The sequence below is a fragment of the Saccostrea echinata genome, unplaced genomic scaffold, assembly GCF_033153115.1.
Source record: "Saccostrea echinata isolate AGI-Se365-2 ecotype Australia unplaced genomic scaffold, CSIRO_AGI_Sech_v1 ptg000030l, whole genome shotgun sequence".
In the NCBI taxonomy this organism is placed as follows: Eukaryota; Metazoa; Mollusca; class Bivalvia; order Ostreida; family Ostreidae; genus Saccostrea; species Saccostrea echinata.
Window position 1 is genome coordinate 30,023,888 of NW_026889779.1, and position 14,265 is coordinate 30,038,152.

The window sequence follows — 14,265 nt, forward strand, 5'->3', positions numbered from 1 at the left end:
TTGAACAAACTCGAATCTACACCACCTGAGGATGCTTCCATATAAATATGACCAATCATAGCTTTGTTGTTCTTGAGAGGAAGATTTTTTAAATATTTTTTCTTCTATATTATCCTATGTAAAATTTTGATCCCCCACTGTGGCCCCATCCTACCCGGAGGGGTCATGATTTGAACAAATATGAATCTACACTACCTGAGGATGATTCCATATCAGTGTGACTAATTGTGGCTTTGTTGTTCTTGAGAAGAAGATTTTTAAAGAACTTTCCTATATATTCCTATGTAAAACTTTGATCCCCCATTGTGGCCCCACCCTACCCCCGGAGGTCATGATTTGGAACAAACTTGAATCTACACTATGTAATGAAGGTTTCACATAAGTTTCAACTTTTTCTGGCCCAATGGTTCTTGAGAAGAAGATTTTTAAAAGACAAAAGGCCCATGGGCCACATCGCTCACCTGAGTAACTTTGGCCATGCTATTCAATACCAGACTTCCCCCTTGTAATACCTATTGTGGCCCCGCCCTACCCTTGGGGGCCATGATTTGAACAATTTAGAATCTACACTACCCCAGGATGCTTCCTTATAAGTTTCAGCTTTTCTGGCTCAGTGGTTCTTGAGAAGAATATTTATATATATATATATTTCAATGTAAAACTTGTATTCCCTTTTGTGGCCTTGCCCTACCCCTGGGGGTCATGATTTGAACAATTTAGAATCTACACTATCCCAGGATGCTTCCACATAAGTTTCAGCTTTTCTGGCTCAGTGGTTCTTGAGAAGATTTTTCCTATATATTTCAATGTAAAACTTGTATTCCCTTTTGTGGCCTTGCCCTACCCCTGGGGGTCATGATTTGAACAATTTAGAATCTACACTATCCCAGGATGCTTCCACATAAGTTTCAGCTTTTCTGGCTCAGTGGTTCTTGAGAAGATTTTTCCTATATATTTCAATGTAAAACTTGTATTTCCTATTGTGGCCCCGCCCTACCCCCGGGGGTCATGATTTGAACAATTTAGAATCTACACTTCCCCAGGATGCTTCCACTTAAGTTTCAGCTTTTCTGGCCCAGTGGTTCTTGAGAAGAAGATTTTTCAAGATTTTTCCTATATATTTCAATGTAAAACTTGGATTCCCTATTGTGGCCCTGCCCTACCCCAGGGGGTCATGATTTGAACAATTTAGAATCTACACTGCCCCAGGATGCTTCCAAATAAGTTTTAGTTTTTCTGGCTCAGTGGTTTTTGAGAAGAAGATTTTTTAATGACCCCACCCTATTTTTGTCTTTTCTTGATTATCTCCCCTTGTAAGGGCATTTGGCCCTTTATTTTAACAATTTAAACTCCCCTTCACCCAAGGATACTTTGTACCAAGTTTAGTTAAAATTGGCCCAGTGGTTCTTGAGAAGAAGTTGAAAATGTGAATAGTTTACAGACGGACGGACAGATGGACGGATGGACAACGGGTGATCAGAAAAGCTCACTTGAGCTTTCAGCTCAGGTGAGCTAATGACACCAAATTTTCACCAATTTTTAATTATCTCCCCTTGGAAGAGGGTGTGGCCCTTCATTTGTATAAACTTGAACCCCCTTCACCCAAGGATGCTTTGTGGCAAGTTTGGTTGAAATTGGCCCAGTGGTTCTGGAGAAGAAGTCGAAAAAATGAAAAGTTTATAGAAGGACAGACAGACGACTACAGACAAAATGTGATCAGAAAAGCTCACTTGAGCTTTCAGCTCAGGTGAGCTAACCAGAAGTCTCTGATGAGACTGTAGCTCTACTGGTTGTATTTATAAAGGAAGATAAAAGTAGCACTTGGACTTGAAACTTTGCAACAGCAATAAATAGAATAATGATCCTTAGTTTAGTCTCTTTTGTGGCAAGATTTATTATTATTTCAAACTAAAACTGTAGGAGGAGTAGCCTTTTAAAACAATTTTACAGAAATTTTGATTTAAGTAACCATGGCAACATCATTCAAAAAATCAAAAAAACAATAACACCAATTATGTATCTCTGTAGTCTACTTGTATGCTACATTATACTGAAATCAGACAAAAAAGTGTAGGAGGAGTAGCATTTTAAAAGTATTTCAAGAAAATTTCTATTTTTAGTAACCATGGCAACACTGTTCATTGAAATCCGAAACTGGTACAGAGAATTATGTATCTTAGTGTAGTTTACTTGTGTGCTAAGTAATACTAAAATCAGACCAAAACTGTAGGGGTAGCATTTTGAAGGTATTTCAAGGAAATTTCTATTTTTAGTAACCATGGCAACAATGTTCATCGAAATCAGAAAATCAATATAAAATATTATGTATCTTAGTGTAGTCTACTTGTTTGCCAAGTTATATTGAAATCAGTTCAAAACTGTAAGAGGAGTAGCATTTTGAAAGTATTTCACAGAAATTTCTATTTTTAGTAACCATGGCAACACCGTTCATCGAAATCAAAAACTGATACACAGAATTATGTATCTTAGTGTAGTCTACTTGTGTGCCAAGTAATATTGAAATCAGACCAAAACTGTAGGAGGAGTAGCATTTTGAAAGTATTTCACAGAAATTTCTATTTTTAGTAACCATGGCAACACTGTTCATCGAAATCAAAAACTGATACACAGAATTATGCATCTTAGTATAGTCTTCTTATGTGCCAAGTTATATTGAAATCAGATCAAAACTGTAGGAGGAGTAGCATTTTGAATGTTTTTCACAGAAATTTCTATTTTTAGTAACCATGGCAACACCGTTCATCGAAATCAAAAACCGATACACAGAATTATGTATCTTAGTGTAGTCTACTTGTGTGCCAAGTAATATTGAAATCAGACCAAAACTGTACGAGGAGTAGCATTTTGAAAGTATTTCACAGAAATTTCTATTTTTAGTAACCATGGCAACACCGTTCATCGAAATCAAAAACCAATATACAGAATTATGCGTCTTAGTATAGTCTACTTGTGTGCCAAGTTATATTGAAATCAGATCAAAACTGTAGGAGGAGTAGCATTTTGAATGTTTTTCACAGAAATTTCTATTTTTAGTAACCATGGCAACACCGTTCATCGAAATAAAAAACCAATATACAGAATTATGTATCTTAGTGTGGTCTACTTGTGTGGTAAGTAATATTGAAATCAGACCAAAACTGTAGGAGGAGTAGCATTTTGAAAAATTGTTTACAGACGGACGGACAGACAGACAGACAGACAGACGGACGGACGACGGACACCTTACTATCGCATAAGCTCTTCTGGTCTCTGACCAGTAGAGCTAAAAAAATGGGCTGTGAAAATTGCAGTTGTATGTCTATGAAAATGTTTATGGTGTTCACAACTGCCTACTTGTTTTTTCCTCTTATATTCTAGTGTATCAAAAAGTTTTAATATTGCTATGAAACTGTAAGAATTGTAAAACTTCCTTTTTTCCATATGCATGAAAATCATAAAATGTTCAGGAACTTGGATATATTTTTTTTCTTTCTATCATAGAAGTTAATGTAAGATTTGAAACAAGAGGCCCATGGGCTCACCTCAGCACATTAACTAAGCAAAAGCACAAATCGGTTCAGTATTGAAAAGATTACCGGGTTGGGGTGGGGGAGAAGGGGTGGGGGGGAGTTGTATTTTAAACTACCTGATGATGCTTCCATGTCAACATAACAAATGGCTTTGTTGTACTTGAGAAGATTTTAACAACATTTTCCCATATATTCCTTTGTAAAAATTTGATCCCCCATTGTGGCCCCACCCTACCCCCGGGGGTCATGATTTGAACAAAATAGAATCTACACTACCTGAGGATGTTTCCATATAAATATGATCAATCATGGCTTTGTTGTTCTTGAGAAGAAGATTTTCAAAATTTTTCCTATATATCTCTATGTAAAAATTTGATCCTCCATTGTGGCCCCACCCTACTCCCGGGAGTCATGATTTGAATAAATTTGAATCTACACTACCTGAGGATGCTTCCATATAAATATGACCAATCAGGTCTTTGTTGTTCCTGAGAAGAAGATTTTTAAAGATTTTTCCTATATATTTCTATGTAAAAATTTGATCCTCCATTGTGGCCCCGCCATACCCCCGGGGGTCATGAATTGAACAAACTTGAATCTACACTACCTGAGGATGCTTCCACTTGAGTTTCATCTTTCCTGGCCCTGTGGTTCTTGAGAAGAAGATTTTTAAAAGATGCTATTAATTTTTCACTAATTCTTTATTATCTCCCCTTGAAAGAGGGCGTGGCCCTTTATTTGAACAAACTTGAATCCCCTTCACCCAAGGATACTTTGTGGCAAGTTTGGTTGAAATTGGCCAAGTGGTTCTTGAGAAGAAGTCGAAAATGTTAAAAGTTTACAGACAGACAGACAGACGGACGCCGGACAAAAAGTGATCAGAAAAGCTCACTTCAGCCTTCGGCTCAGGTGAGCTAAAAAATGTGAATTATCAGTAAAAAAAATATACTACACTTACATGTAATGGAATTTCCTCCATGTTGTTGTTGGATCCCAATTTGCTGCTGACCCTAAGGAAGAAAGAAAAATACCGCTTATAGTTAAACAATCCATGTAAACACCAGAATGGATCATGTAACTACCCCTGGTATATGGCTATTTAGAAAGTACATTAAATCTTAGGGAAATTCATTTCAATGAAAAATCTTTTCATTACTTTTTCAAAATATTTAAATGAATTTGGCAATCAGTTACATAACATTATACATTTGAAAAGTTCTAAATATTGTTTGATAAAATGTTAAGATCATTGGAAAGATCAGGAAAATACTGTATATGTACTTAAAAAAGTGGGCTTCATATTTTAGCGGCTTTGGCTCAGACAACGATGCGCTAATTCATGAATACCACTAAGAAATCATTTATAAATACAATGTACGGCACGGACATGTATAGCATTAATTCATGATTTCACCAACAACTCCATACCCAGTGATTGCGCTGAATTTTGAATACGCCGATTTATGTACAGGTACAGTCTATGTATACTGTGATGTCTCAGTAGTATTTTTGTAATGTAATATCTCCTTAAATCATATCATAATACGGAGTGTTCAGTATACTGACCATGAATATGATGCAGAAAGAGAATAATATTTTATTGAGGAAAAGGTTCAAAGTAAACATTTGGCCACATAACTTGGAACGCTTGTTATAAAACTAAAAAGATTAATTCCAGTTTGGATAAAATATACTTAACTCTGTCATACGCAAGAATAAATAAAAGAGTTCTAAATTATTTTTAATATTATCTAAAGTTCTTTAAAAAATGGCAGATTTTTCTGTGTCGACATTTGTGCTAAATAAGAGGTAAAAATCATTGTTGTGAATAATGAATACAGTGACAATGGCAGGAGTACAGAGGAGAATACTGCAGAGATATATTGCAGTAATTCATCAATTGTTTAAAACTGAGAAGAGATTTGTCTGTCCATTATTTCCTCATTAAAACCAAAATGATGTGTGTGTTTAGACATGTCCTCACTGTATTGTAACTCCATGATTACACCAACCAGTCAGTACCTAGTAATTGCACTAAATTTTGAATATGTCAATTTATGTATGCAAACAGTAATACATACATATTTTCCTGATCTTTTCCATGTGTGAAAAACTTCAACTTAGGTTAAATGTTTTACAATTTATCAACAACATTCAAACTTTTTCAAATGCCCATCCTATGACCCAGAACACAAAAAACAAATTATTTGTTCATGCAAATACTACAATGAATTACATCATATCAGAAAATTATAAACATGCAGTATGATAGGATTCACTAATATCAGTAAGATGCATGCTAAAGCCCTGAAAGCTGCTAGTCAAATGATTTGCTTTTTTCACTTTTACTCTTACTTTTCATTATCGATTTCTGTAAGTGTGAATAATTCCTAGTAGCAAATATTGCAGAATGCAAAGATTAATTAAGCATACAAACCAAAACATTTTGGGGTTTAAACCTCAGCATATCATCCCCTTGTTGGTTATTATTTGGAAGATTTTTATTGTTAGCAGGGTTCTGGGCAAACTGATTGATAAAATTCTGGTTCTGTGGGACATTGCCTGCTCCAAATCCCTGATTGGCTAAATTTACTTGTTGACCCAGTCTCTGATTGGCCAGATTTTGTTGACCTTGTCCCTGAATGGCCAGATTTTGTTGATTAGCAAGTTGATTCTGCTGAACAGCTTGTTGTAACTGCATCACTCTTTGTTGAGACTCTTGAAGCTGAGCTTGAAATTGTTGCTGAAAATGGGTGACAACAAAATAGGTTGTGTGCTTTTGTGAGAGGATCACTGCAGCAAGAGTGAATAATTATTGTGAGCAGTAAATTTCCTTATTTCTAAAAGAAAGATCCACAATATCATCATACTTATGATCATGAAATTACCATTGGAGAAAACAAGCAGGATAATAAAATATTCCTTGGCATACTGCGTCAATGTTATACGGTAATAAATCCTTCAACAGTCCAATATAAGTTGCCTAGAACTTAGTATAAACAATGCTGCTGCGCCTGCATTAGAAATTCACTAGTTCTGCCATTGAATTTCACCCAATAAGGAAAAGGATTTTTAAGTTGTTTTTTTTTTAATTTTAGACTTTAACTGTTCTACCTATGACTATGTGCAATGTGATTAGCCTTATATGATAAGCAAAATAGTTGTGTCCCCTTATTTGGCTTTCCTAGACTTTTACCTCTCGTTTTAAGTTTTAGTCATGAAGAAATATTTCTGACAGAGTTCATTTTGAATTTTCTTTTCCATGTTACTCACAAATGAAATACTTTAAAGCTGATAATATGCAGCAAAAGCAAAACCTGCTATTCTACAAAAAGTTCCACTCCTTTATAAAAAGAAATTAATATACTCCTGTAAACTACTATCAAAAGAAAGAGGAAAAGAGAAAGGGTGTACATCTTAAATTTAACTATATCAGTTATTCAGAGTAGAGAATTTTTAAGGAATACATGTAATACCACAGAGTACCCATTCCGGTATAAAATCATGCATGTACATATATAATTAATTAATGAACTAGTATATTTATAACCATTCCAATGAAAATCATATTTTCTTGGAAAGTAACATATAAAATAATGAACTCCTAAAAAAAATATTAAAAGGCAATAACATTTTTTAAAAGACTGTTATAACCTACTTTGCATTAAACAGACCACAAAATTATCTGTGGAAATTAACAGCCATATAATTCAACACCTGAACCTAGTGGTATGGAATGTTTAACAGTAGAAATCCAAATGATAAAAGATAGTGTTCAAAATGAAAATCAAAGAGGTGATACCTACATGGCCCATTACAATACACACGCTGCAGATTAAATTAACAGGTAGCCTACTTACCTGAGAACTTTGAAGCTGTGCACTCAATGTCTTAATCTGTTCATCTAGGTTACCCTTCTCCCTCTTCAAATTTGCTACTTCATCTAAAGAATTCAGAGGAAAATTTACATTCAAACTTATACGAGATACAAATTAATCCATAACTATTGTCATCTATTGTTAATCTGCCTAAAGAATCTAGGTCTGCTATAGATAACTTAACCAGTCATATTGGACATTAATGGAGTATTTAATCACCTAATTATTTTTATCTAATAGTGCCATTATGTATCATAAACTTTTTGATATGGTAAACAAATTTCTGAATAAGGATATTGTTGTGAGTCCTCTTTTTTTTACCTTTCAAATTGGAGATTTCCAGATCCTTTTCCTGTTTGAGTCGTTCGTATTCCTGAGTTCTCTGTAGATCCTGTGACTGATGATCTTCCACTTCTTTATCTTTCTCCCTCTGTATTTTTGAAACTTCAGCCTCCAGGTCTTGATGTTGTGCCTGAAAAAAAATATGAAGTGATCCATCAACTTAGAATTAAGTTTAACATGATCCATCAACTTAGAATTAAGTTCAACGTGATCCATCAACTTAGAATTAAGTTCAACATAATCCATCAACTTAGAATTAAGTTTAACATGATCCATCAACTTAGAATTAAGTTTAACATGATCCATCAACTTAGAATTAAGTTCCACGTGATCCATCAACTTAGAATTAAGTTCCATGTGATCCATCAACTTAGAATTAAGTTCCGTGTGATCCATCAACTTAGAATTAAGTTTAACGTGATCCATCAACTTAGAATTAAGTTCAACATGATCCATCAATTTAGAATTAAGTTTAACGTGATCCATCAATTTAGAATTAAGTTTAACGTGATCCATCAACTTAGAATTAAGTTTAACGTGATCCATCAACTTAGAATTAAGTTCAAGTCGTGTCAGTATAATAACATGATTAAGGAAGAATTTGTTTCTACTTGAAGTCCATACTGGTTGAGATGTGAAACAGATTTTTACATCTTTTAATGATTTTTTTTTTTAATTGATAAAAAGAACATTCTTCACTTAAAAAAAGATAGATTGAGACAGACAGCATTTTAATTTATCTGGTTACTTCAGAAGTATTCATTTATGAAATAAATAGAATTTTTTTTTTCAGTGATAAGCTAAACACCTGTCATCAGAAATTGATCTTTTTAGGCATTTTGATTTAATTCATAATGTAATAATTTAATTCTGGTTATAAAAACCATTTGATTGGCTAAAAAAATTACTTTATATTGTATAAATTGGGTTGGCTACGTCACAATGACTTGCGTCAAAAAACGTATATCAATCCGCCTAACGTTACATTTAAATTTTGTACAATTTGAAGTCATTTTTTAAGGGCAATCATCTTTTTTCTTACACTAAATGAATGAAAATTAAATTATAAGGAATGAATTTAATAGCTACCCAATTTATACGGTATAAAGTGGGTTGGAACAGTTTATGCTTTTTTATAAACCGCTTTGCAGTTTATAAAGGGTAAACTGCCCCAGCCCAGTTCATACTGTATAAATTGGGTAGCTATTAAATTCATTCCTTAATTGAATATACATGATGATTTTATATGTTTTATTTGAATAAATATTTGGAAGCATAAACAAGTCTGCCTTTGATATTCACACACCAGATGAACCTGAAGCCAATGCTAGAAATTTAAGAGATAGGCTAGACTCTCCTTATCATGCCCTCTGCTGGCAAAAAATGTGTTCATTCACAACAAACACCTGAGTTCCTTTGCATCAATTGAGATATCCATCCAAAATTAGCTTTTTTTAGAACTGTTTTATAAATACAATGCTTACCTGTAACATTTTATGCTGCTGTTGTAGAGAACTAAGTCTGCTTGCATACTCTCTCTGTAATAAGATAGGAAAAAAAGAACATAATATAATAAAAATCTACACAATAAGAGATTCAATAGTATGATATGTTTCATTAGTGATATTTTGCAATATGATACTTTGTAAATATAATCACTTCATAATTGTCTATACTTTGACCTTTCAGCTAAATTTTGAAAGAGATGGAAAATGGGTTTCAATCAAAAGATTATAAAACATTAAGTTGCCTTTATGTACCCCAAACAAAAAGAGAGTAAATGATTGTAGAAGTTCAACAAATATAAAGTTGACCTTGATCTCTTAACTCTAAGTCCATTACAAATGCTTAGAGACACAGTTTTTTTTTTAATCTAATAGAATCGTGTTTTATAAGAAAACAAAAGGTGAAAGACCTTAATATTTTAACTTCTATTTAGTTTACAGTTGCATTATTTTGTAAGCATCATCTATACTGACTTTCATTAGACTTGAAGTGTACAACACAGTTATATGCTCACCAATTGTGTGTTTATGATCAGAGATTATCAAAATTCAGAGCCCATTTTCTCAAAGCATCTACACTCAAGAGTCAACCTTTTCTCTGAAATACAGCTGGGGTAGAATTTGTTGGTAACAATCCAAACTCAGATTTATGTGCATGATATATTCAGGCAGTTTATATTTACTGCAGATGTTCTAGAGTTTTGCTTTTAAGTAAGGGGCATTACTCTTTCATTTACCTATCTGCCATGTAGAAAACGGTTTTGAGGTTTAGAGAGTAATCTAGTGTCATAAAAAAATATTGTAAAAGTAGATGATGTCACTTTTAATTACACTTTCGTTGTACAAAATGAGCAAAAATTAATATGTTATCAAATACATTAAAATTTTGAAATCTTAAGATCAAACTTGTAAATTTTAATTTTCTTTTTTAGTAGGTAGAATTACATACCTTTTCTCTTTCATATGCCTGACGATGATCTTCTGCCTCAGTTAAGGTGTCTATAAAATCATATAGTACAATATTTAGCCACACTGTATTCAAGCAAGACTATATATATAATTTATATATATATATATGTAAACCTTAACTTTCTCAGGAAAACTAAATGAGGAAAATGCATATCATGGTTGAATGATCAGACAATAATATGATGACAGATTACTGTATACATTAAAATGTACAAGGAATAAATAATTAATTTACTATTTTATGATGTCAAACCATTTCCACAACCACTGGTCTTAAATTTACAACACATACTTCGTGAATGATAGTTAAGCATTATACTTCTACAGTGAAAAGATCTATTGTGTGATACGTGTTAGCAATTATGATTGACAAACTTTACTGCACTTTAAAATAACACTGATAAAAATTTAAAAGTAAATGTGAGAAAATAACTGTGTTTCCTTTATTGTTTAAAAGAAAGATTTTTATTTCCTGAACTGAGCTAATGGTAAAGAACTTTTTTTAAAAAATGGATTAGAAAATTACCAAGAGGCCCATGAGCCATATTGCTCACCTGAGCACTTTGGTTAGAGAAAAGTCGAAGCCAGTTCAGTATTGAAAAGTTAAAATATATATAAGTGGTCCCACCCTACCTCAGGGGGTGATGATTTGAACAAACTTGCTTCCATATTAATATGACTAATCATGGCTTTGCTGTTCTTGAGAAGAAGATTTTTAAATATTTATTCCTATATATTTCCATGTAAAACTTTGATTGCCTAATGAGGCCCCACTCTATCCCAGGGGTCATGATTTGATAAGATTTGAATCTACACTACCTAGGGATGCTTCTGTATTAACATGAGAAATCATGGCTCTGCTGTTCTTGAGAAGATGATTTTTTAAGATATTTCCTATATATACCTATGTATTCCATACATAACTCCGTTCCTGTGATGTGGCCCCATCCTACCCCAAGGGATCATGATGTGAAAACAAATTTGAATCTACACTACCTGAGAATGCTTCCATATTAATATGACTGATCATGGTCTTCCTGTTCTTGAGAAGATTTTTAAAGTTTTTCCCTACATACTCCTATGCAAAACTTTGATCCTCTATTGTGTTCCTACCCTAGTCCCGGGGGTCCTTACCTGAGGATGTTTCTATATTAATAAGATTACACATGGCTTTCTGTTCTTGAGAAAAGATTTTTATGCCCCGTCATGAATATGGCCGGGGCATATAAAGTTTGTCATGTCTGCCTTCCGTCTCGCTTTGCATTTAGCTCATTTCAAAGCTCAGTTTCAAAGAAACTATTCAAGTTATTTTTATCAAACTTCATATGCTGATACATATTGATGAGAGCTATTCAACTGCATCAACAATTTTTGACCTTGTCCTTTCCTTTGACCTTGACCTCACTTTTCTTAAATCAGTGTTTAACTCAGTTTTAAAGAAACCAATCAAGAAAGTGTTATTAGTGGACATATTTCTAGTTAAAGATATTTCCTATATGTTCCTGTGTAAAATTCTTGTCCTCTGTTGTGGTCCCACCCTATTCCCAGGGGTCATGATCTGAACAAACTTGAATTTATACTATGTAAAGAAGCTTTCACATAAGTTTCAACTTTTCTGGCCCACTGGTTTTTGAGAAGATTTTGAAAATGCCATTTATTGCCAAACTTTATCCCCTTCACTGAAGGGTGCTTTGTGGTAATTTTGGTTGAAATTGATCCTGTGGGTCTGGAGAACAAGTTTAAAATGTGAAAGTTACGACATCACCATAACAACAACGACAATGGACAAATTTTGATCAGAAAAGCTCACTTGAGCCTTTGGCTCAGATGAGCTAAAAAGCATAAGTACTGTGGAATCATCACTGTTCATGGGGGACCAATGTTTGTGGATTTCGTGGGTCAACCTTACCCATGAATATACATCCCCACAAACAACTTTGTCAATGTACATGAAGAGTATATGTTAAACACAAAATTATGATTCCATGAACCAGTAAAAGTTTGGTTTCTCAAGAACAATGACCCCCATGCATTAAAATGATTCCACATTAAATAATGAAATAAAATTATTTTGTGTAATGTACTTTTGTAATGTACTTTAAAATGGTTACATTTGACACAGTTGAGGGGACAGAAGATGGAATGTGAAGTAAAGTACAGTAAATTGTGCATCTAATATTAACTAGAAAACAATCCAAAAGCACCTGCTTGTAATAAAAAAAAAACCACAATTTGCATTTGTAAAAATACTACAAAGCTCACCTCAATGAAAGTCATGTATAAGGAGTGAGGTAAGATTTTCATATCAAATGAAAATCAAGTAAGATGCATTAGTTGCTTTCATCAATACAATGTTTTAGTATGAGATTTTCATATCAAATGAATATCAAATAAGATGCATTAGTTACTTTCATCAATACAATGTTTTAGTATACACTTCTGGAAAATATAGAACCCGAGGCCATACTGGGGTAACATGTATCTCTAAATGCATCATCCATGCAATATGGTCTAGGTTCACCTAAGGGCTTATGGTACTTAGGGCTACCTGGACCATTTTGCATGGATGCATTCCCAAGGGCTTCTGGTACTTGGGAAATGACCTGCTTCAACAACCTAAATCTGGTCACTCTTCCAGAAAATACACTCAGGTAAAAGACAACTTGAAAATATTAGTCAGACATGGCACCCAAGGCATAAATGGTTGTAAGCAACCTTAGAAGCACCATAGAGATGAAGTTACAGTTATCTGGAAATGGACCTCAGGATTTGAATTATCAGTTGCCAACTCTCTACTTTGTTTAGGTGAGCTAATAGAGTATGCTTTCCCTACAGAGTTGCTATCACCATATTTTCCATAGTAATAACCCAGTTATATGTTAAATAGTTATAAAGAATGGTATTAACACAAACCCACTACATACCTTGTAACCGTGACTTCATAACTTAATTAAAACATGCAATGAAGGTAAAATATTTTAGAGTCTAAAGCATAACAACTAAATACAGAAATAAACCAATATCAAGAGGTGCACTGGCCATTATGATACACTCCAATGAAAGGATTAGACGATAGATAACTGATTAAAATATTAAGGGAAGACAAACAACAATTGTTTCTGTAGGATGGTATTTTAATACTTCAATCCTCAATTTACAAAAAGTAAATTGAGTTGTGTCCCTTTATGGGATCAACTCAAAGGTCAATAAGGAAAGAATCATTGTTTCTCTTCATTAATTAATGCTACCAAACATCTACACATGCTGCAATAAATTCAATGTGTTTCTTTAAATTTTTTTCTTTCATGTTTGGTCCAGGTTATAGTTACTTGGGAATAGACTTGCTCCAAAAACTTGTTCAGTCATCTGGAAAGCGTAGGTCAGATCAAGCATCTGAAACAAGACCAATACTGTGCATCCCTAAATTTAAATTCCATGCATGTTTGGTCCAGATAGGGTGAAGTTACACTGCTACAAAAACTTTAATCTGGTCACTCATCCAGAAAATGTAGATCAAATTGAGCATCTGAAGGAAATCTATTAGTGCCCATCCTTTGATGCATCAGCAATACGTTTGATCTTGGTACGACTTAAAGTTACTTGGAAATGAACTGCTCGAAAAACTTTAATCTGGTCATGCAGACAGAGAATAAAGGTCAAATTCAGCATCAGAAGCAAGTTCTATAGTGTGCTTCCCTAAATGCAAATTCTATGCATGTTTAGTCCAGATAGGGTTTGAAGTTACACTGGATTGAGTCTGAAAACTTTAACTTAGTCACTCATCTGGTAAATGTATGTCAAATCCTGCATTTGAAGCAACTCTGGTTGTGTGCTTCCCTTGATGCATCATCCATCAAAGTAAGATACAGGTAGGCATTCTTGTTTCTTGGTAACATACCTGCTCCAAAAACGTTAACCTAGTCACTCATCCAGAACATTTGGGTAAGATCCATCATCCAAAGCAAGTCCAGTAGTGTGCAGAAAAAAATGTATCATCAATGCAAGGTTGGTCAGCATAGGGCTTATAGTTACTTTAGAATG

The 14,265-nt window shown here is 33.8% G+C and overlaps 1 protein-coding gene across 4 annotated transcripts in view; it reads right to left on the minus strand.

The window, feature by feature from the left end:
* Nucleotides 1-14,265, minus strand: part of LOC133197675 (Golgi integral membrane protein 4-like) — a 30,998-nt gene that overhangs the window by 15,164 nt on the left and 1,569 nt on the right. For all 4 annotated transcript variants that reach the window (XR_009722438.1, XM_061333804.1, XM_061333805.1 and 1 more), the window contains exons 3-8: nt 10,205-10,254; nt 9,235-9,288; nt 7,730-7,880; nt 7,391-7,473; nt 5,968-6,273; nt 4,489-4,540 (exon numbers count right to left, since the gene is read on the minus strand). Coding sequence is in view for 3 of the 4 variants with exons in the window: in XM_061333804.1 (XP_061189788.1) it covers nt 4,489-4,540; nt 5,968-6,273; nt 7,391-7,473; nt 7,730-7,880; nt 9,235-9,288; nt 10,205-10,254 (696 nt within the window). In the remaining variant the exon portion in view is untranslated. The remainder of the gene's footprint in view (nt 1-4,488; nt 4,541-5,967; nt 6,274-7,390; nt 7,474-7,729; nt 7,881-9,234; nt 9,289-10,204; nt 10,255-14,265) is intronic.